The sequence below is a fragment of the Lutra lutra genome, chromosome 1 (assembly GCF_902655055.1).
Source record: "Lutra lutra chromosome 1, mLutLut1.2, whole genome shotgun sequence".
In the NCBI taxonomy this organism is placed as follows: Eukaryota; Metazoa; Chordata; class Mammalia; order Carnivora; family Mustelidae; genus Lutra; species Lutra lutra.
The window spans coordinates 177,855,458-177,876,972 of record NC_062278.1 but is presented as its reverse complement, the minus strand read 5'-3'; the positions used below and the strand labels follow the sequence as shown (position 1 = coordinate 177,876,972).

At 40.9% G+C, this 21,515-nt stretch overlaps 1 protein-coding gene across 2 annotated transcripts; it reads left to right on the top strand.

Moving 5' to 3' along the window:
• The first annotated feature begins 1,380 nt into the window (after window positions 1-1,380).
• TRNT1 (tRNA nucleotidyl transferase 1) lies at window positions 1,381-21,125 on the top strand. 2 transcript variants are annotated; one of them, XM_047746408.1, is made up of 8 exons: window positions 1,381-1,507; window positions 2,524-2,699; window positions 9,295-9,488; window positions 12,888-13,026; window positions 17,332-17,458; window positions 18,797-18,990; window positions 19,767-20,020; window positions 20,203-21,125. In XM_047746408.1, exons 2-8 carry the CDS (start codon window positions 2,552-2,554, stop codon window positions 20,455-20,457), a joined length of 1,311 nt encoding a protein of 436 aa, XP_047602364.1. In that variant the 5' UTR covers window positions 1,381-1,507; window positions 2,524-2,551; the 3' UTR covers window positions 20,458-21,125. The 2 variants fall into 2 exon arrangements, with proteins under 2 accessions (XP_047602364.1, XP_047602373.1); XM_047746417.1 differs by having other exon boundaries at window positions 1,425-1,534.
• Window positions 21,126-21,515: the final 390 nt, after the last annotated feature.

Below are 21,515 nucleotides of genomic sequence, written 5' to 3'. Positions count from 1 at the left end.
TTTCTTCCCTGAGTGGTTGATAAATTTGACCACTAAAACCATCCGGGCCTGGAATTATCTTTGTGGGAAGCTGGTTGAACAAACTTCAATTACTTTAATAGTAAAGGACTATTTAGATTTTTAAATTTCATTCTGTTTGTGTTTTGAGGTCTGTTTCAAAGAATTTGTCCATTTCATCCTCAGTGTCAAATTTGTTGACATAAAATTGTCCAGAACATCTTCTGTTATCTTGTTAAAGTCTGTGTGTCTATGAGTCTATGCCCTTTCACATTGAATTCTTTTTTTGGCTTGGACAACCTAGTTAGGATATGAATATATTCATTTCCATTGAATGAATATATTCATTCAATGCTTGGCCTCTGAACAGCAACTTGGAAAATTAGTCCTGTGTTTCTCAAAATGGGATATCTAGTAGCCCTGAAGATAAGAGGTGTGATCATTGGAAATCACAGAAATACTATGGCACATGAGTTTTTTTTGGAAAAATTTAGGGAAATTAAAATGCTATTAAAAAGACTATACTTCTGAAAACATATGATGCAGGTTTTATTTTATTTATTTTTAGAATATTTTATTTATTTATTTGAGAGGGAGTGTGTAGGAGCCAGAGGAGGGGGAGCCGAAAAAGAGGACCTCCTGCTGGGCAAGGCGACCATCGCAGGGCTCCTTCCCAGGACCTTTGGATCATGACCTGAGCCAAAGGTAGATGCTTAATCTATTGAGCCACCCAGGTGCCCCTATTTTATTATGTTTTTAAAGATAATGAGTAAATTAATTGAAGATATGCCTTTTTAAGGATTTAGAGCTTTGCTTCTACTCCTTTGCACTTTATTTACTCTTCTCTGCCTTGGAAACAATGAAAGAACTGAATCAAATCCAAGTTTTTCACTTTGTAGCTGCAATAGCCTTCAGACTTGACAAAAACCAGGTGGGAACATAAAATATGCCCAGTAATTTCAAGGAACCAGAGGGCTTAAATTTAGAAGTAGTGTGTCTGAAACCTGACAAAGTGTCTCAGGCAAGAATAATAACATTCTCTGTGCATCCCCTGCTTGCTGGGAAGTAACATGACATTAGGGCCTGGCAACCCCCTGAAATTGGTTTTATTGACCTTCTCATTTTACAAAGGAAAAGAGTGATACTTGTCCAAGATCACACAGGCATGAAACGCAGGTGGCCGTTTGACCACCCCAGGGCAAGAAAGAGGTGTAGGGAGATGTAGTTAAAAGAAGTAAACGACTCTGGTGCCTCGAATTCCCCAGGAGCACCACCTGGGGTGAAGGGTAGCTGGCTTCAGAGGCGCGGGAAAACCGCCCTCCGCCTCTAGCCCTGTCGTAGGGAGGAGGGAGGGCCGGAGAGAGTCCACTCGGGCCCCGCCCACGTCCCGCTGCGATTTCCCCATTCGCTGACGACAGACGCGCGTCGGTGACGTTACGGCGTCCGCTGTCCGGAAGTGCGCGGGGTGGCGACGACGGCGGCGACGACGGCGGCGGCGGCGGTGGGGCTGGTGAGCGGGCGCGCAGGGGGCGTGCGGGTGCGCGCCGCAGGGTGGGCAGCGGGGCGATGAGGAGGCCAGCCTTCCTTCGCGCGGGGCCGCTTGGTCGGGGGAGGGCGCGAGCCTGGGGCGGTAAGAGGCGCTCTCTCCGCTGCGGAACCGAGCTCGACGTGCAGGTCGTGGGGCCGCGTCCCTGCCACGTTCCAGTGACCGCAGGCTGAACCATAGGGCTTACCCGGGCACTTTCCGTTCTTTGTGGCCGGGCCCCCGGGGGTCTCACTAAGGGTCTTTGGTCTGGCACCTGGTGTGAGGGGCGGGACACGCCACTTCAAGGCCAGGGTCCTCAGTGGGTTTTTCTGATTTGAGGCGGAGTTGGAAGCACTCTGTTTTCTTCCCCACGTGGTCTGGGCGGGGAGGACGCGTCTCGCCCCCTGGTGGGAAACGCCGCTTTTTGAAACCGGCTTACCACGGAAGGCAGTGGCTCTCTAGTGGTTTGCGTAGGGGCCACCTGAAATCTTGCTGGTCCCTCACGGAGACCCACTTCACATGGAGAGTGTGGGTGAGACTCAGGAGCCGGCAGGACGGGAAGGAATGGTGATTGAGAAAAAAGCGGGCAGGAAGACAAGTCTTGGGAAAATGTTTTAGTGCCTAGGAAATGCCCTTGGGACATAATCTTCGGTGCCGGTGGGGAAGGACAGTGGCAAACGTGTGAGTGTGCCGTGTTTTGAGTTTCCTTTTCTGCAACCCCTGGTCTTGGCAGCCTGCTCTCCTGAAGCTGTAACTGAAACCCATCGCTCCAGAGAGTAACAGTAAAATGCGTAAGGCGACTCTAGCAGTAAGTGCTTCAGGAGTACCAGACTGCATCGCCAGCCACAAGCCTAGATCTGGTCTCAAATTGTCACTGGTTTCAGTGTTTTCATCTGAACAGGAGATGAGGGTCTCTCAGATGTGAAATAGAATTGCAGTATATTCCTTTATTTTCCTTCCCTTGTAAATTTCATTATCGCACCTGCGTGTTTGTCTTGTAGATGTGTGGTTGGTGACTCTGACCCCCAGATGCTGAGGTGCCTGAATCCCTGGCGTGGGCCATTACTGAGCTGTAGTTGGAGTAGGCTGTGCCTTTTCAAGCAGTATCTATTTACAATGAAGCTGCAGTCTCCAGAATTTCAGTCACTGTTCACAGAAGGATTGAAGAGTCTGACAGGTGAGAGATTAGGATGCTTTCTTCCATTGGAAGGCCAGGTAAATGGAGAAATGGAGGCTTAATGTGTTTTAGCCAACACTCAGGGCTGTTTTTGTTTTTGTTTTGCTGTTGAGCTAATGAAAGAAAGGTTTACTGTAGGCAATCTAAAACTATAGCCAGACATAAAAGAGTCAGTCAGTGACTTCAGTTAAAAAGCATGGTTCTTTTTTTTTTTTTTTTTTTTTATCTTATGCTGACTACTTTAAAGATACATTACAGAATTGGGTCTACTAACTTCATGAGTAGATTCTTTTTTTTTTTTTTTTTCTTGTTTTGTGGATGAGGAAAGAGGCTTAGGGACATGCCAAATTTTTAAATAATAACTAGAGAGCTATGCAGTCTGCTTTCAGTACCTAGCTTGTAACCACCAAGCTATATACATGTCCTTCCTGATCATAAATGCCTTCTGAGTGAACTGAAGACAGAAGGAAATAGGAATCTCCTCCGTTTGTGCACATGCCAGACTTACTGGAAGGGGCACAGGAAATGACCTAAGCTAAGTCCCTGATTACAGCAGCTTCATGTTGCTTGCCACAGTCTTACCATTCCTTACTTAGGTCCTCAGTATCAGCTATGCTGTTGCTGAAGCAGCCACACAGTTGCATTTCCAAGCAGGTGGTATTTTATGGACCCTTCAGAAATACATAAAGGTATTTGTGTGTAGAAACATGACCGGTACAGTGGCAACCCAGGCTGTGCATTAGGTTCACCTGGGGAGCTTTTAAAATACACAGATGCTGGGGTCCCACCCTGACCTACCGGACTGGAATCTCTGGGGAGGATGGGCATCTATAAATTTTTATAAGAACTCTACTCCATTAATTCTGATGCACAGAAGGTGGAGGAACCATGGCTTTAAATTGACTTTCCTTGTATGAGTTTATTCCCAGAGCTACTTTTCTATTCCTGAATTTAGATGCTTTTTTAGATACATGTCAGAGGTTTGTGGTCCAGAACTTGTTGATTCATATAGATTCTTCATGTGGTCTTGAAGTGGAGGGTCTAAAGCTGATACTTGATGCTGAGTTGTCATTACAGTGAAAAATGCTAGAAACTCCAGTCCAGTAGAAATACCAGTCACATGTGCAGTGTTTACTTTTCTAGTAACCACATTCAAGGTAGAAAGAAATGGGTGAAATTAATTTTAATAATTATTTTTGTATAGCATTTCATTTTATCACTTAAGATACCATCATTTAAATATAAATTTATGTAAACATTATTATTAAGCTGTTACACATCCTTCCTTGCAAGTCCTTGAAATCTAGAGGTTAGCGCATCCGACCATCTTAATTCAGACTTGCTACATTTCAGGTGCTCAGTTCAGTAACTACATATGCCTACTGTTTGAACAGAACAAGTTGAGAAGCTTCAAATCTGAGTTGAATTCAAGCTTGTTCTTTCTTTATATGCCTTTCCCAGCTACTAATCTTCTCATCTTCAGTTGCAAGAGGCCTCTTGGAAGAAAGGTGCCAAATGCTTGGATGTAGGTAATTAACTCTTAGTGGCCTGTTTCAGGTCCTTCTGCATTTTTCTTTTGGAAACAAGGCTCTGGATATTGATTGCTATAGGTTTTGAACATCTTTTATTTTAACCATTTTCATTTGGCTTACTAACCCTTACCTCAAGAGTGGAATTGTCTCTACCTTAAGAGGTAAAATCCTATGGATTTAGAGACTCAGTATGGTGGGAAGATACAGATCTCTTTGCCGCAGGGTCTTGTCCTCCAAAGCCTGGCAAATGGTAGCGTGGAAATATTCTAAAGTTGACTTTTTTTAGGGTAGAGTGGAAGTGGCAAGAATGGAATCTTTAAGCGTAAGGCTCATTAGTTAGAAAATCAAATAGTTGGTTTTACCTGGTTTTTGCTACTTTCTAAGACTTGCATATTCTGGTAAAACAAGGTGTTCTGCAAGAAAACAATTCACACACACACACACACACACACACACACACACACGATGGCTATTGTGAGGTGATGCTATGCAGTTGAATACTATACCGGTTCTTGAATCCTAGTAGCTGCTTTGCCACATGTGAAATTAATTCCCAGCATGCAAGACTTAGGGAAGCTAAGAGAGTGGATTATCTGTACACTCTATAGGATTTTATAAGTTGTCAGTTTATTTCATGTAATTTATTTTTCCTTTTGCTTGAGGACAACATCGTAGAGGCATGCTAGGGGCATAGGAGATTTTTCCCCCATTCTGTACATGAGACTGAACTTCAAACATTGTTTGGACAAACCAGGGCTGCTTTGGCCACTTGGCTGTGGTCCGTAAGAAATGCTGGGCATTAGCATTCAGTGGTTAGCTTTAAACTGCTTTGGTATGTGCTGTCATAAAGCCATCATAGTTACTTTGGGACAGTAGGAACACCTGATCACTCTTCAAGTTTGGGAGCTCCTGGAAACACTAAAGAACAGATCGTTTCTTTTTTGGTAGTAGTCGCCATGACATGAAATGGTCTTTGGTAGTAGTCGTCATGACATGAGATGGTCTTTGGTAGTAGTCGCCATGACATGAGATGGTCTTTGGTAGTAGTCGCCATGACATGAGATGGTCTTTGGTAGTAGTCGCCATGACATGAGATGGTCTTTGGTAGTAGTCGCCATGACATGAGATGGTCTTTGGTAGTAGTCGCCATGACATGAGATGGTCTTCCCATTTTAGTTCTACTTTCTGCATCCCCTGCCTCCAAAACTTAAAATTCAAAATTATAAAGGGAAGAAGTTAATGAAAATTAGGTTGAAAAGTAAATTTAAAAAAAGACAATCATAGAAGTTTTCTGACATAATATCCTTTTGATTGCTGATGATAATAATTACAAAGGTTTACTATTAATAGTTTGGAATGATGAGATTATGCATTTCTTAAGTCTTAGGCTTAAATTTACAATTAAATTTAGCTGTACTAGGTATTATTTTTCTGAGTATATCATTGGAATGTGGATTTCTGTGAGATTGCAGATACCAGTAATTGAGGAAAAAGTGTGTCTAAGCTTGATAATTCCTACTTTTCTAGGTCAGTATAAAGTCATTGCATTATTTACAGTTTTTATGGCTTTTCCACACAGGCACATGCATATGCCTTAATACGCCTTTCTCAGTTATATTATAATGTTAGAATTGTGAGTTTTTTGGAAATAGTTATCCATTTCCATGTGGCTAATCAAAATGATGAATAGATTACTTTAAATTTTGGATCTCTTTGTGTAATGCAGTTATTAGGTGACTTTGAACTTAGAATTTTATTTTAGTTGAGTTCGCATGAGACTCTTAAAACAGAGGTTATCTTGTATTCAGTCTTGACCTTCTTCCTCCTGTTAAACTAGGTTCAAATGAAAGTAAAACTAATTTTTTGCATTTCACAATAGTTTCCTACTGTAGTGAAGGAAGAAAACCTTTAAAAAATACAGTTTACAGTGAGGTCACTCTGATCTATTTATGTTTTTTGAAGCAGGGATATCACAGTTAGGTTCCGTCATGAGCCGTGTTGGTGTAAAGATGGGTGAGATAGGTATTCTACCCTGAGACTGAACAGGCAATTTTAATATAATTAGTATGCATAAAAAATAGGCTTCTGGGGATGCCTGGGTGGCTCAGTGGGTTAAAGCCTCTGCCTTCGGCTCAGGTCATGATTCCAGGGTCCTGGGATCAAGCCCCACATTGGGCTCTCTGTTCAGCAGGGAGCCTGCTTCCCTTCCTTTCTCTCTGTCTGCCTCTCTGCTACTTGTGATCTCTGTCAAATAAATAAATAAAATCTTAAAAAAAGAAAAAGGCTTCTGTAGTAGCTTAGAAGAGATTAATTTAACTCCACCATTAGGAGAGGCTTTCTAACCTGAATCACAAAAGATGAGTAAGGATAAGCTAGATCAGTGTTTTTCTCATTGTGGATAGTAACCCACTAGTGACCGTAAAGTCAGTTTGGTGGTCATGACCAGCATTAGAAAAACAGAGGAAAAGAGGGTAGAATAGATGAGATTGTGTGGTTTGAAGTAATAGTATTTCCTGAAAGTTCGGTTTAGGTAGGAGTGACTGACATGCAAAATGTCTTTCTGGTGTGAGTTGTGCACCAAGGCATTTCATGGCCAGCTGCTCTCTAGGTGAGTAAGTTGGGAAGGTGTTTGGGTGAAGTGACCTGTTCAAGCAAAGTTAGAGAGGGAAACTACAGGAAGAGTTTGAGGGTGAAGCGTGATGCAGAGATTAGTAAGAGAGGAGATGGAAGTGGGTCAGGAAGCCCTGGTATAATGTTTTGCAGAAATGTAGATACTGTGCTGGGAGTAGTCAGAGCAACAGTGGCATGGCCTAATGAAGCGAGTGATTTAGAACCCTCTGTCTAGACAGTGGAAGTGGGATTTCAGGGGGCTGGTGTAGCACTCCTGTTCAGGAAGGAGACGAAGAAGCCCTGAACTAGGGAAAAATGAGGATAGAGTCCAGAAACATTTTGACAGTCCTTAATTTACGGGGTCATGGACCTCTCTAAATCTCATGAAAACTGGAGTAACATATATGGCTTTTTTTGTTGTTGGTTTTGTTTTTCTGACTATCATACATGGTTTTTATATTTTAAGAGACCACGAACCCTATATGAAAGAACCCTTATTAGAGACAGAGTCAGTAGGACTTGATTAGAAATGTGGAACGAGAGGAAATGATCACATACTCTTGGACAGGACTTAGGGTGGTCTGGGACAGCTAAAACTTTAAGGCCAGAAGGTAGAGGGAGGGAGCATTTGTTACTTAGTAGCAGATCATTTTAGGTAGTCTCCAGAGTTGGGCTGAAGGTTTAGGAAGAACAGGAAGAGGAAGAGGATGAGCAAGCACAGATTTCGGGTAGGGATGGAGGTTAACATACTAACTTGTGATTAGGGATGCCAGAACTCTGATGTATTTCCCTCAGTGCTCAGGTCAGTGCCCTCCAGCTAGAGACCAGGTGAGTTATTAGTCCTTGCAGTGAGGGAGAACACTGACCATGGAGAACGTTGGAGTATCTCAGCCGAAGGTTTTTAGAAAGGACTTCTTGTAGGATTTGTGCTTATATTCTGTGTTGGGGTGGGTATAAGAAGTACAGTTTTCCTGAGGGTTAGGTGGTATCAGGACGCAAGGATAAATCTGTGATGGGTATCTTGATTCTTTTTTTTTTAAAGATTTTATTTATTTATTTGACAGACAGAGATCACAAGTAGGCAGAGAGGCAGACAGATAGAGAGAGAGGTGGAAGCAGGCTCCCTACAGAGCAGAGAGCCCGATGTGGGGCTTGATCCCAGGACACTGGGACCATGACCTGAGCCGAAGGCAGAGGCCTCAACCCACTGAGCCACCCAGGTGCCCCGGGTATCTTGATTCTTACCTCGAAGGTGAGAACACGGCTCTCTGCTTTCTCACCTTTCAGGTGAGAAGATGAGAACACAGCGCTATGATCTGTTAACCGATGGGTAAATAAGAAGTCACACATATTAATTGTCATAAGGTGGTGTCCTTGACAGTGTTCATGTCTCCTGTGTTCAGACATGCTTACTAGTTGTCTTCTTTTAACCGATCCGTCATGGTCACCGAGTGGACTTGTCTGATGTGGGTATTCTCTGACATAGTGTTCAACAGGAGAACAGCAGGGCCCGACTGTGGGTGCCAGGCCAGTTTGTGGCAATACCAAGGCTCAGGGGGTTGTATAAGGGCCAGTTCCTGGATGTCATTCTCCCTGGGTGCCATATGCTGTCCTTTGGTCGTGAGTAATTAACAGTGGAATTTGTCTATCTAGTACCTAGAGGAGTCCATTCTGGGTCTCCTGTACTGAGGCCCTCACAGTAGTCTGAGATTTCCTGTGGCTTTTCTAGAGCTCAGAGAGGAGCAGAAATAAACATTGTATGCAGATTAGTTTTTTTTTTTTAAGATTTTATTTATTTATTTGACAGAAATCACAAGTAGGCAGAGAGGCAGGCAGAGAGAGAGGAGGAAGCAGGCTCCCTGCTGAGCAGAAAGCCCGATGTGGGGCTTGAACCCAGGACCTGGGATCATGACCTGAGCTGAAGGCAGCGGCTTAACCCACTGAGCCACCCAGGCGCCCCTGCAGATTAGTTCTTGATGGATTCTTAGTAGTAACATCACACTTGGGGTGATAGACTAATGTTTGACAGTGTCATAGTTTCATGCATGAACATTGTAGCCTCAGCATCAGTACACAAAGGGAAATATGTCTAAGAACACCTCAAATTTCTGAAGTATGCACAGAAACTTGGCGAAAAAGCAGAATTGTTCACTTTTTGGTTGTAATTAAAATGTGTATCGGTGACCTTGGGGGATTGTGGAAGATAATTCAGAGATAATTCTGAATTATATTCTGAATCTGGCAAGAAAAACAATCTGCAACTTCCCTGCTCTCAGAGTTGTGAGAGGCATTCTACTCTAGGTAAATCAACTTCATTTCTGTGGGCCTTATTCTAATTTTTATATGGAAAGGCGCAGTTAAATAATTTCTGCTCTCCCTAATAGTTTGGAAAAACCTTGTACTTCTGTAATTCGTAAGTAAATTGAAGTAAAAAATATTCTTTCTCCTTTCAGAATTATTTGTCAAAGAAAATCATGAGTTAAGAATAGCAGGAGGAGCAGTGAGGGATTTATTAAATGGAGTCAAGCCTCAAGATGTGGACTTTGCTACCACTGCGACCCCTGCTCAAATGAAGGACATGTTTCAGGCCGCGGGTATTCGTATGATAAACAACAAAGGAGAAAAGCATGGAACGATTACTGCCAGGGTGAGTGGAAGGTTTGACAGCAATTACGTTGTCTTTTTTGTAATTTTTAAAAGTTTTACGTGTTTTTTTTGTTTTTTTTGTGTGTGTTTTTAGTTTTAAAAAGCAAGTGACAAAAACTACTAAAAATATGTCCGTCTCTCCTCCCTCTTCCTGCACCCTCCTTTGCTACAGCTACTTCCGATCAGTTTTTATCGTACTTACCTGTTAGCTCCACATTTCTTAGAAAGTCGTTTCTATGCTGCAGTGTTGGTCTTTGCTTCACATTTCCCAGTTATGTGCGGACTTGCTGCCCGGGAGAGTCACACTATGCTTGGACCGTCGTGTCTGGTCGAATTCATGTTCGGTGTTTTCACTTAGGACTGTATTGCTTACAGCTGGATTATGAAGTGTATCGTGCCTGCATGTCTTTCTTAGGTGATTTTGCTTTCCCCTGCACTTGACAGGATTTTTCTTTTATGTAGCTCTCTGTGTGCCACTAATTCATTCCTGTACTCTGTAAAGTTCCTCTCAGTAGACGAAACCCATCAAGTTTCAGTTCCTGTGCTTTGAGCCACCTCACCTGGTGCCTTCTCTTTTCTTACATGTGCGTGCTGTGGGCCGGCGCCACATTCCTCGTCCTGAGATTGGCCGGCACCGGATCCTGGGAATTTCCTGGCCTCTTCCTTGTTAGACTTCCTGGTTCTCGAGTCCTATGTGATAATTTTTCTTATTTTCTTTCTTTCTTCCTTTCTTTGTTTATTTGCTTGTTTATTTATTTATTTATGGCTCTCATTTTAATCATCTGAAACCTGAAAAAGCCTTACATGTCTGCAGATATTTTTATTTTACCTTCACACTGGTCTGATTGTTTTATTGGCTGTGGGATTCCAGGCTGGCGATCATTTTCACTCAGAAATGGAAAGCCTTTGTTTCCCACCTGCCAGTGCTGCCTCTGGGAAGTCTGAGCTCATTCAGATTTCTCCTCAGACCAGAACCCCCCCTTCACCCCTTAAAAGGAAGACTTTGTGATCTTTTTAGGTAGTGTTAATAATTTGAAATGCTGTGCTTTGGTTTGGATGTGTTTTTGCATCAGGGACACTTAGTGAGCCTTTTTGTGATCCTCTCGTAATTCCGTCCCCTTTGCTCAGGGTCTTCACCTTTGGAATCTACTGTGATGTTGGATGTTGGACCATAGGGACTGATCTTCTGGTTTTATTTTTTGTCTCCTATTTTATATTTATTTAAGGATTTTTTTATTCTTTTGAGAGAGAATGAGCACAAGCAGTGGGGAGGGATAGAAGAAGAGGGAGAAGCAGACTCCCTGTTGTGCTCGGAGTCTTAGGGGCTTGATCCCAGGACCCTGAGATCATGATCTGAGCTGAAGTCAGTCACGTAACTGACTGAGCCACTCAGGCGCCCCTCTCCTATTTTATATTCGTATCTTTATTTTACTTTACATGACATCGCCTTAACTTCATCATCCAGTCTCTTATATTTGCAACCTTTGCTATTTTTAACATTTTTAAGAGGGGTTTCTCAGAATATTTCTTTTGAAAACTTCCTCTTCTTGTTTCAGATGCATTATCTTACTTCCTTTAGGATATCAGTTATAGTTACTTTGACACTGTCTCTCTTTCCTCTGAGCTTTTTCTGTCTTTCCTGTTGGCTTTCCTTAGATGGGGGTTTGGTTCTCTTCTTAAGTTTGGGTGAGCCTTTGGTGTTTGTAAAGTGACTTGAGAACTTTACTGTAATTTTGTGTAGGAAATGTCAGCCAGGTAGTTATGGAATCACCAATTTAGTATCAGCAGGCCTTTTCATTAGGGGAAATCCGGGGAATCCTTTAGTGTCATTCAGGTTAGAACAAGCCTGGTTATTAGCATTTGAGAAACCAAGAGGGGAAAGAGAATGAGGGTCTTGTTGATTTTTTTTCATTTTTTTTTTTAAAGATTTTATTTATTTATTTGACAGAGAGGAAGAGAGATCACAAGTAGGCAGAGAGGCAGGCAGAGAGAGGAGGAAGCAGGCTCCCCACTGAGCAGAGAGCCCGACGCGGGGCTCCATCCCAGGACCCTGGCATCATGACCCAAGCCGAAGGCAGAGGCTTTAACCCACTGAGCCACCCAGGCGCCCCTTTATCTTGTTTTCATTGTAGTACTTCACTCTCACCATCATCTGTATCTGGTGTCCCAAATTGTGACTATTTATAGTTCAGTCTTTCTGCTGAGTTAATCTGTGGTTCTCTGCCTGGATAAGGGAGACATTCCAGGGGTCTGTTTCCCACAGTGATTTTCAGTCTTCCATATTTCAAACCCTTTTCTTACCACTTACCTTTAGAGAAAAGTTGTGCTTCAAATTCTTGAGTTCTAGAACCCTATCGTGAGCTCTAACTTGTTTCCAGAAAAGAAATAAGATTGAGAGGAATTCTAGAATAGACTTAAAGTGATCATTATTAGCTTTCAGTTCCTATTGAGGAGATTCCAAATTCCTCAGTGGCATGTAAAAACCTTTGCTGTCTACCACTAAATGCTAACATGCTATCTGTCAGCAGTACTTCTTGTGCATATATCCCTCTTTCTCTCCATGTGCCTTTGGTCATCTTTTCTCTTCATTGAAATACTCTTTCCACATGTGCATGTGCAGATCCTACTTAGTTTTCTTTCTCTCTCTTTCTTTCTTTTTTTAAAGATTATTTATTTATTTGAGAGAATGAGGGGGGGAGAGAGAGCATGAGAGCGGGGAAGGTCAGGAGGAGAAGCAGACTCCCGCTGAGCGGGGAGCTCGATGTGGGACTCTATCCTGGGACTCCAGGATCATGACCTGAGCTGAAGGCAGTTGCCCAACCAACTGAGCCACCCCGGCACCTACTAGTTTTCAGGGCTTAGCATGTATGTCATCTGTCCTGAAGCTACTCAGCTTTGGCCAGCTGGAGCTCATCTCTCTTCCCATGATAAATATATTACTTTATCTCAACATCATTGATGGTTACCAGTAAAAGAATTGCAGAAGGTTTTAGTAGTTCATATTTCTTCTTCTGTCAGTCCTTTGCTCAGTGGTATTTGTTGTAAATTGAATTCAGCTCTTTGCAAACTGGAGCCATTAACTATTTCAGAGTAGCCTAATTGGAAATGAAGAATTGGAATACACTGTTTTGAGGGCCTCTTCCGTTCTCTGTCACAACATTTGTTAGAGTTGTCATTTTTTTTTTTTAATGTCAGACTCATCCTTTTTAATTGAGATGGATTTATTTCTTAAAAAATATTATTTGGATCTATCTTGAATATTGTGGATTTCTTTCTGTTTCAGAATACATGTGCACTAGGTGACTTTTAAAAGAAAGAAGATACACATGTCAGGACTCATTTATTTTTTTCAACTCATCCAGTGATACTTAAAAATTAATTAAAAAACATTTCATTACAGCTTCATGAAGAAAATTTTGAAATTACTACACTGCGGATTGATGTTGTCACTGATGGAAGACATGCTGAGGTAGAATTCACAACTGATTGGCAAAAAGATGCTGAACGCAGAGATCTCACTATAAATTCCATGTTTTTAGGTAATATCTGGAGATAATGTTTTAATCTAATCTTTCTGAAAGCGGTTTTTTTTTTTTTTTTTTTTTTTTTTTTTTTTGGTATAGATTATTTATGTGAGAGAGAGAACAGGGTGAGGTACAGAGGGCAAAAAAGAGAGACTCCCAAGCTGAGCCTGTTCTGGGTGAGGTGCCCATTGCAGGGTACAATCCCACGAACCCAAGCAGAAACCAAGGGTTGGATGCCTAACCGACTGTACCACCCGGGTGCTGCTGAAAGCCTCCTTTTCAAGTGAATCTGCATTCTAGAAATGTTCTCCAACCTGAGAGGTTGCATTAGTTTCATCTGAGAGTGTAGCATATGGGTTAAAAGATGAGTCAAGAGCCAGAGTCCTGGGTTCAGATTCTAACTCTGCCTCACTGGCTGTAAACTGAGGGTGCTAATACCTGCTTCCTTTGCAAGGCTGTCATGAGGATTAAAGGTGTTAATAATTTTAGGTCTTTAGAATAGTGCCTGACACATGTACACATTCTGTGTCCACTTATTAATTGCATCTAAAAATGGTTAACATTTTAGGTAAGAAAAATGCACCCACATACATTTCCCCCATATCATTCTCCCTTGCTCTGTCTTTTGTGTATGCCCACCCTAGGCTTTTTTTCCTCTTTTCTGGTGCCCACGGCACACACTTGTGAATGACCTCAGCACCTTTTCTGTTGCTGTGCCTAGACACAAGGTCAGATTCTTTCATAGCATTGCATTTTAGGAATCACCTGTAATCAGAGTTGGCATGCAAGAGAAAACCCATTTATTATCTCAACTTGATTTTTTTTGTTAAAAAATTTGAGATTCATAATAGGTGAATTAAGTTAGTGCTTTATTGAAGCATTATTTTTTGTCCTTTAAATTGTAGTCAAGCCCTTTTGTGTTTAAGACTTTGGATTAGAAAAGAGAGCTGAAGCAACCACTCTTCATAACATAGTTGTGGCAACTGTAATAGTGAAAGGATTAAGGACAGGTTCCTTGCTACCCAAAAGTATCCTGTGTTAGTAACCACTTTCAAGTTGAAGGTGGTATAAGGTGTGGAAACAATTACTCTGTCATCACAATGAAAATCCTCTTCCAGATTTCTTTTGGTTAGCAAAAACAGGTATTAATGTAGGTCTTTTATAAAGGTGATGTGGCCTTAAATGAACTTGGAGACAGTGGGGGAAAACCTGTAAAGTAGGATTTGCTTCATGGGATGGAGAAGGGGGTTGTATGCCAAGATGGGCATCTCTTGCTAACTGCATTAATGATGCGTTTCTAGAGCAGCTACTAGGTTCTCGGTTACTTGATACACTTTATCGCATTGAACTGTCAGAAAAACTTCATTAAGTATTAAATCCATTTGATGAGGAAATAGGCTGAGATTTTAAGGAGCTTAGCTCAAGTCACAGACCGCCATGATTGGAACTTGGATTTCCAAAGCCTAGGTGATTTATGACCAGAGGGAGCCCAGTTGGGGCAGTGTTTTCTCTCCATTATGTGACCAAACTGCACATGTTTATTTCATCTTCGCTCATTCTCATTAAGGGTGAACTGCTCCAGCTAGTGCAGTGTATAAAATTTGCTAACTGGCTTCTCCTAAGCATATCTAACTAAAAGAGAGAAGCTCATATTCCTTTCCAGTATACTGCTTGATAGAAATAAAAACTATTCTTAGTGCTACTACTGTTTTCTAACATTTGCTGAGCCCTTACAATGTGCCAGGCACTGGCACAAGCACATCACAGAAATTTAATCTTCCCAGCATCCCTGTGACGCACATACTGCTGTTTAACCCACAGTAATTGGCTTCAAAGTCGTGCAGCTGGTAGATTGCAGAATTAGGATTCCAACTTAAGCATCCTGGCTCCGGAGGTCACATTCTTAACCACGACATTATTCTTAGCAGCTCAACTTTATTTCTTATTTTTATGCACCATATTTTGAAAGTGCTATTCAAAGCAAAAAACAAAGTGCACACTGATAGGATATTCTCACTAATTTTAACTTTCAACCCATTTTTCTGTCCAGGCTTTTTTCAAGCCTTACTGGATGAAGCATTACGAGCTCTGGCATTTCTGGTTACTTTGCTTTTCGAACCTTGCTCTTGTCTGATCTTTTTTTTTTTTTTTTTTTTTTTTTTTAAAGATTTATTTATTTATTTATTTGACAGACAGAGATCACAAGTAGGCAGAGAGGGAGAGAGGAGGAAGCAGGCTCGCCGTTGAGCAGAGAGCCCGATGCGGGGCTCGATCCCAGGACCCTGAGATCATGACCTGAGCCGAAGGCAGAGGCTTTAACCCACTGAGCCACCCAGGTGCCCCTGTTTTTTGTTTTTTAATTTCCTGCAAATTTTTTTTTTTTTTTTTTTTTACTGAAAATGACTTTAGTACTTCCGTGCTCAGCAGGGAGAGTCCAGTCTTGTCATTTAGGAACAGATATACCACACATAGTTGCTACTTTGTAATCATATTTTTGCCTGTTTCCTCTCCACCCTCCCATTTTCTGTTTTTCTTTGAATTTGGAGCCTTTAAAATATTCTATACATATCAAGATGCCGTATAAGTCAGTTTGGGAAGTGTTAAGCCTGAGCTTACTAGTATTCTGCATCTGGGTTATCAAAGAGCATTGAACTTGAAACAGAACTCAGTTGTGTGGTTGTTTTCCAGTAGTAGTGGCGGTGTCTCTTGGGATCACCAACCTCCCCACCTGGATGGTTGAATGGTGTGGAGAAGGAGAGGATCTTACACAGAATCTTGAGCAGACACCAAGCTAAGCTAAGTGCAGAGCCCCATGGGGGCTCGATTCCACAACTCCAAGATTGTGACCTGAGCTTTAACCAACTGAGCCACCCAGGTGCTCCAAAAAAATCTGCATTTTTAAAGGTTTTTATGTCTCTTTAGGGTATTTTTAGCTAATTCTTCTATTTATATATGGTATTTTTGTTTATAAGAGCTTTTTGTGTATTAGGGAAGTTAGGTATTTGATTCTATATTGACTTAAATATTTTTCTCAGTATGTCAGTTATTTTATGCTTTTCATTATGGTGGTTCTTGCCATGCAGACATACTTGATGTTTAGGTGGTTGGATTGTTTCTTTTAAGGTTCTGGTGTGTTGTGTGTGTGTGTGTGTGTGTGTGTGTGTGTGTGTGTGTGTGTTTTCTTGGTAAACCCCCAAGTAGACTAAAATCTGCATATTAATTTTTGACTCCCGCCCCCCACTTAATTACTAATAGCCTATTATTGGTAGGAAGCTTTACTGATAACAGAAACAATCGATTAATACAAACTTTGTGTGTTGTATGTATTATACACTGCTTTCTTACTATAAAGCAATCTAGACAAAAGAAAATGTTAGGAAAAATTAAGAGAAAAAATGTCTATAGTCTTGTTAAAAAAAAAAAAACACACACACATGTGGGCGCTCGTGCGCACCTGGGTGGCTTAGTTGGTTAAATGTGTCTGTCTTTAGCTTAGGTCATGATCCCAGCATCCTGGGATCAAGCCCTGAATTGGGCTCCCTGCTCATCAGGAAGCCTGCTTCTCCCCACCACACCCCTCAGCCCCCAGTCCTGCCCATTGTGCTCATCTTGCTCTCTCCAATAAATAAATATAATCTTTAGGAAAAAAGAAATTTACCTCTCAGTGAGCCCATAGAATGCAAACCTGTGTTTAAGAATTAACTCTATATTTTGAAAGGTTTTCCCCATTCTAAGATCATAAATTCCCCCCCCCCATGGTTTATTGTTTAGTTCTTCCAGAGTCTTTTTGCTGTTTATTTTTTTTCCAGATTATTTGGCTCTTCTTGTTTATTTTTCCATACTAACTTGAAAATCAGCTTGTTTGGTGTCTCCACACCAATTCATTTCACTTCTGGGTATTACTTTTTTTTTTTTTTTTTTTAAAGATTTTATTTATTTATTTCACAGAGAGAGATCACAAGTAGGCAGAGAGGCAGACAGAGAGAGGAGGAAGCAGGTTCTCCGCTGAGCAGAGAGCCCAATGCGGGACTTGATCCCAGGACCCTGAGATCATGACCTGAGCCTAAGGCAGAGGCTTAACCCACTGAGCCACCCAGGTGCCCCGGGTATTACCTTTTTAATTGCTGTTGTGAATACAGCCTTTTATTCCATCATGTCTTCATTTGACAGTGGGTATTTATGAATGGTGTTCATGTCTGTATTTTAACTTTGTAACTCTTCACTTAGTTTTTACTGTTTGTAATAGTTTTTAAAAGAGAATTTTATTTTCCAGTTCCTATTTGCTAACAGTGATCTGTCCCCTTTTTTTTTAATGAATAGGTTTTGATGGTACCTTATTTGACTACTTCAGTGGTTATGAAGATTTAAAAAATAAGAAAGTTAGATTTGTTGGACATGCTAAACAGAGGATACAAGAAGATTATCTTCGAATTTTAAGATATTTCCGGTAAGAATTTTTAAAAAATACTTTAATAATACAGATTTTAATATCCCAGAGCACAATTCCAATCATGTGAAATGCGCAGGTCAACAACATGGAGACATCCCAAATGTCTGTCTCTGATAGACTGATTAGTAAAGTGTGACCTAACTGAGATAGTATACTTAGATACTTCCTATTATTTTTTCCCCCAAAACACAGATACTCCATTCTGTGATGGTCTTGTATAAAATTCAGTTTAAATGTCCATTTTTTTTTCCTGCACTGATCATTCATTACATAGATAAGTGAGTGTTTACCATAGGCCAGCCACTTGCTGGGTGCTTGGAATATGGAGGAATGAGTGCCTTTGCCTTTATATGGCTTATAGTTTTAGATGAGCTTGCTAAAAGCATGAAATGAATTTGGATGGTGTTGTGGGTAGCACTGATTTTTTAACTCTGAGCTGTAACCCTTTTTAAAAATGATTCTGACTGGCTAGTTTATGCCTAATTTTTTTCATTGGTTGGGATCATATTTAGGATATTTTGTAATGGAGCCTACATATTTTGTCAGTAAATGCTTGTCCTTTATTTGTTTATTTAATTTTATTTATTGGAGCAAGAGGGAGAGAGAGAAGCAGACTCCTCTGCTGAGCAGGGTGTCTGACTTGGGGCTCCATCCCAGGACCCTGGGATCATGGCCTAATCCAGAAGCAGATGGTTAACCGACCGAGCCACCCAGGCACCCCAGTGCTGTTCCCTTAAATTTGAGTACTTGTAACACTCTTGCAGGTAACAGAACACAGACTGACATCCATAGTTACTGTCATTTAATCTACATTATTAACGAACTGAATTTTAAAGGTGTTAGTACAGGCATACGTTAAGGCTTCCAGTTCTGAGATTGCTAGAAATACACTCCACTCTGTGCAGCTAGATCAGTCCTATTTGAAACTCTTCAAAGTATTGATGGGCACAGACAAGTAAGCTTTGTACACACTGTTCCATTGATGGCATTCCAGGCTTTCCAAGAATGTTCTGCATTATTCCTCCAGTAAGGGTACCAGTTTTAGGAAGTACATTTGATGGCCATTCTAAATGTCTCAGTCACTGATTTGGAAATGAAAGTGAGCAGAGGGTTCTAGTTCATGCTAGTTTAAATTTTATTGGCTCTCAGATTTTGTCATCTGGGAGCAAAAAGAAGGTAAGGAATTAAACAGATGTCTAAAGCCCCTCTTAAACCTAAATCATCTGTGTTGTCTCATATTAGATGTATAGAATAGTACCAGTAAAATGCAAAATGAGATTTTTCTGGTGATATGCCAACATAGAGGTAACATGGCATGAGAATTTTGTTTTGCAGGTTTTACGGGAGAATTGTAGACAAACCTGGTGACCATGATCCTGAGACTTTGGAAGCAATTGCAGAAAATGCAAAAGGCTTGGCTGGAATATCAGGAGAGAGGATTTGGGTTGAACTGAAAAAAATTCTTATTGGTAACCATGTAAATCATTTGATTCACCTCATCTATGACCTTGATGTGGCTCCTTACATAGGTGAGAGCCAAGTTATAAAGTATTTGAGTTTTTCACAGTGAAACATCTGGTTTAAAATTTCATAGGGAAAAATGTTTGACTAATACAAAAGGAGAAATGCAGTGTTTTAAAATAAGATAAACTTTGGGGTCAGGGGTGGGACACAGTGGCCTTCGGTGTCAGACCTGGGTTTGAATGATGCTTTGCCACATATCAGCTCTGTGGTTTGGATTAGTTCCTCGATTATTAGTTGCTGAATCTAAAAAAGGGGTGTGAAGGTAATAGCATCTAAGAGAAGGGATGAAAGATTCAGTGAGTTAATACATGTAGAGCACTTAAAGAGTGACATACATAGAAATTAATAAATATATTCAGAAAGAACAGTGATCTATGCTGAAGCACACTTCAGGAAACTTGGGGGTATGTCAAATACAGTTTTTGAATGGTAGTAGGGGTGGGTGGATGGTCTGTGAGAGTAGGTCAGTGGGCAGTCATGAGTAAGTATCTCTTGCAAGTCTGACACTACCACCACGGCCTCCAGACCTCCAGATGTAGTTCATTAATGGAAACTCATGTGTTAGGACTCCCTTAGGTTTGGGGGACATTATGGGAGGGAATAGCAGCAGTGTTTATCAGTGGTTAACCTTTAAGATGGAGCATCAGACTGAACCAGTGAGTTCTAGTGACTGGGCGTTTTCTATACTGTAACCATGGTTGGTTGAGGATATGAGTGTGTTTTATTAAATTTACTCACTATAAAAAGTAAAAATTGGTGAAAATTTTTTTTGTCCTTCCAGGCTTACCTACTAATGCAAGTTTGGAAGAATTTAACAAAGTTAGTAAAAATGTTGATGGTTTTTCACCAAAGCCAATGACTCTCTTGGCCTCATTATTCAAAGTACAGGATGATGTCACAAAACTGGATTTGAGGTTGAAGATTTCAAAAGAAGAGAAGAACCTTGGCATATTCATAGTTAAAAACAGGAAAGATTTAGTTAAAGCAACAGATAGTTCAGAGCCACTGAAACCCTATCAAGACTACATTATAGACGTAAGTATATATAGGCTTGGTCAGAACTAATTTATTAACACTAAGACCCACAGTGTGTTCTGTGGATTTCATTTACTGTAAATGAAAAATTTCACCTCTGTTATTTATTTGCATTTTAGGATAGGATCAATAGCAATCATTCTAACGTGTGCTGGAAGTAAATGTCTGATTTTGGCTTTTAGGCTAGGGAATCTGATGCAACCACCCGCGTATATGAGCTCCTCAAGTACCAGGGAGAGCACGGTCTTCTGCAGCAGATGCAGCAGTGGTGCGTTCCTCCGTTTCCTGTAAGTGGGCATGACATCAGAAAAGTGGGCATTTCTTCAGGAAAAGAAATCGGGGCTCTGCTGCAGCAGTTGCGAGAACAGTGGAAAAAAAGCGGCTACCAAATGGAGAAAGATGAACTCCTAAGTTACATAAAGAAGAGTGAAAATTGATGAGAGCTGGCACTCAATAGAAAATTTGGGGTAAGGTTAGATTTTCTTCTCTCCCTCTCAGTGAGATTTAAGAGACTTGAATATGTAGGTGAAAGAAAGCCAGCTTAGACCAGCTTAGAGGACCTTTTCAGATCAATAGAGGTCTTCTGTGGTGAGTTTCAGGCAGTAAACTCAAGTCTACCTCCTCTTAATCTCATTTATATCCTTGAACCTTGTGATTTTTTCGGAATAACTCCTGCTGTGATAGTACAGTTGGCTTCCCCTGTCTTCATCTGTCTAGGCGTCCCCCTCCCCCACCCCAGGGTAACGCATTACTGATCTTAAAAAGTGCTGTCTTTAAGAAAGAAGTGTTTGATGTTTGCAGTTGAAATAACTACATTATTTTACCATTGTCTTTAAGTGTCAACTCTTACTTGAATTTCAAAATAAAATTGTGTTGAAAGTAGCTAATAAAATATCCTGTATAAAATTATAAAGACCAGGTATGTCCCTGGTGGCTGGCATTCATACACCCAAAACTTGTTCTAGCAGTCTCTACGTTTTAGTATGTAGTCCATATCGTCCTTTGTTAACAACGATTTCTTTATGCATACTAGGCCTGAGAAAGACTGGCTTGACAGTTACACTTGAGCCTTTTATTTTAATAAACATTCCCTTTGGAATTGGAAGATAAATGTGTTTATGTGGTATATGACAATATACATCAGGTTTATAGACGGCAACAGTACTCCTGTACCCTCAGTCATTAATTTTTTTCACAAATTAAAAAGATATGGCCTACATTAAAACATCCATGACCAGACTTGTATGTATGGTTTTTAAAGGCTTGAGCCCCAAATGCTTTCAGTAGGTAAAGGGGTGTACAGTGCCAAGTATTGTTTCAGCTGTTACATTCTGACATTTTATAATTGATTTTACTTTTTGTGTAGCCAGTCCTAGCATCTCTGTCCCTTGTGGGGAAAAGTTAGTAATTTAAGTCTCACTAAAATCAGAGAATCTGTATTTCTAAATAGAAGTATGTAGAGAGAGAGAGGTATTTCAGAGGTCTTATTTTGTTA

What these genes read in the sequence shown, in the direction of transcription:
- TRNT1 (XM_047746408.1), top strand. Translation starts at nt 2,552, where the DNA reads ATGCTGAGGTGCCTGAATCCCTGGCGTGGGCCATTACTGAGCTGTAGT. An exon ending in TATAAATTCCATGTTTTTAG is followed by an intron (nt 13,027 to 17,331) that starts GTAATATCTGGA and finishes TTTAATGAATAG; the next exon opens with GTTTTGATGGTACCTTATTT. An exon ending in CGAATTTTAAGATATTTCCG is followed by an intron (nt 17,459 to 18,796) that starts GTAAGAATTTTT and finishes TTTGTTTTGCAG; the next exon opens with GTTTTACGGGAGAATTGTAG.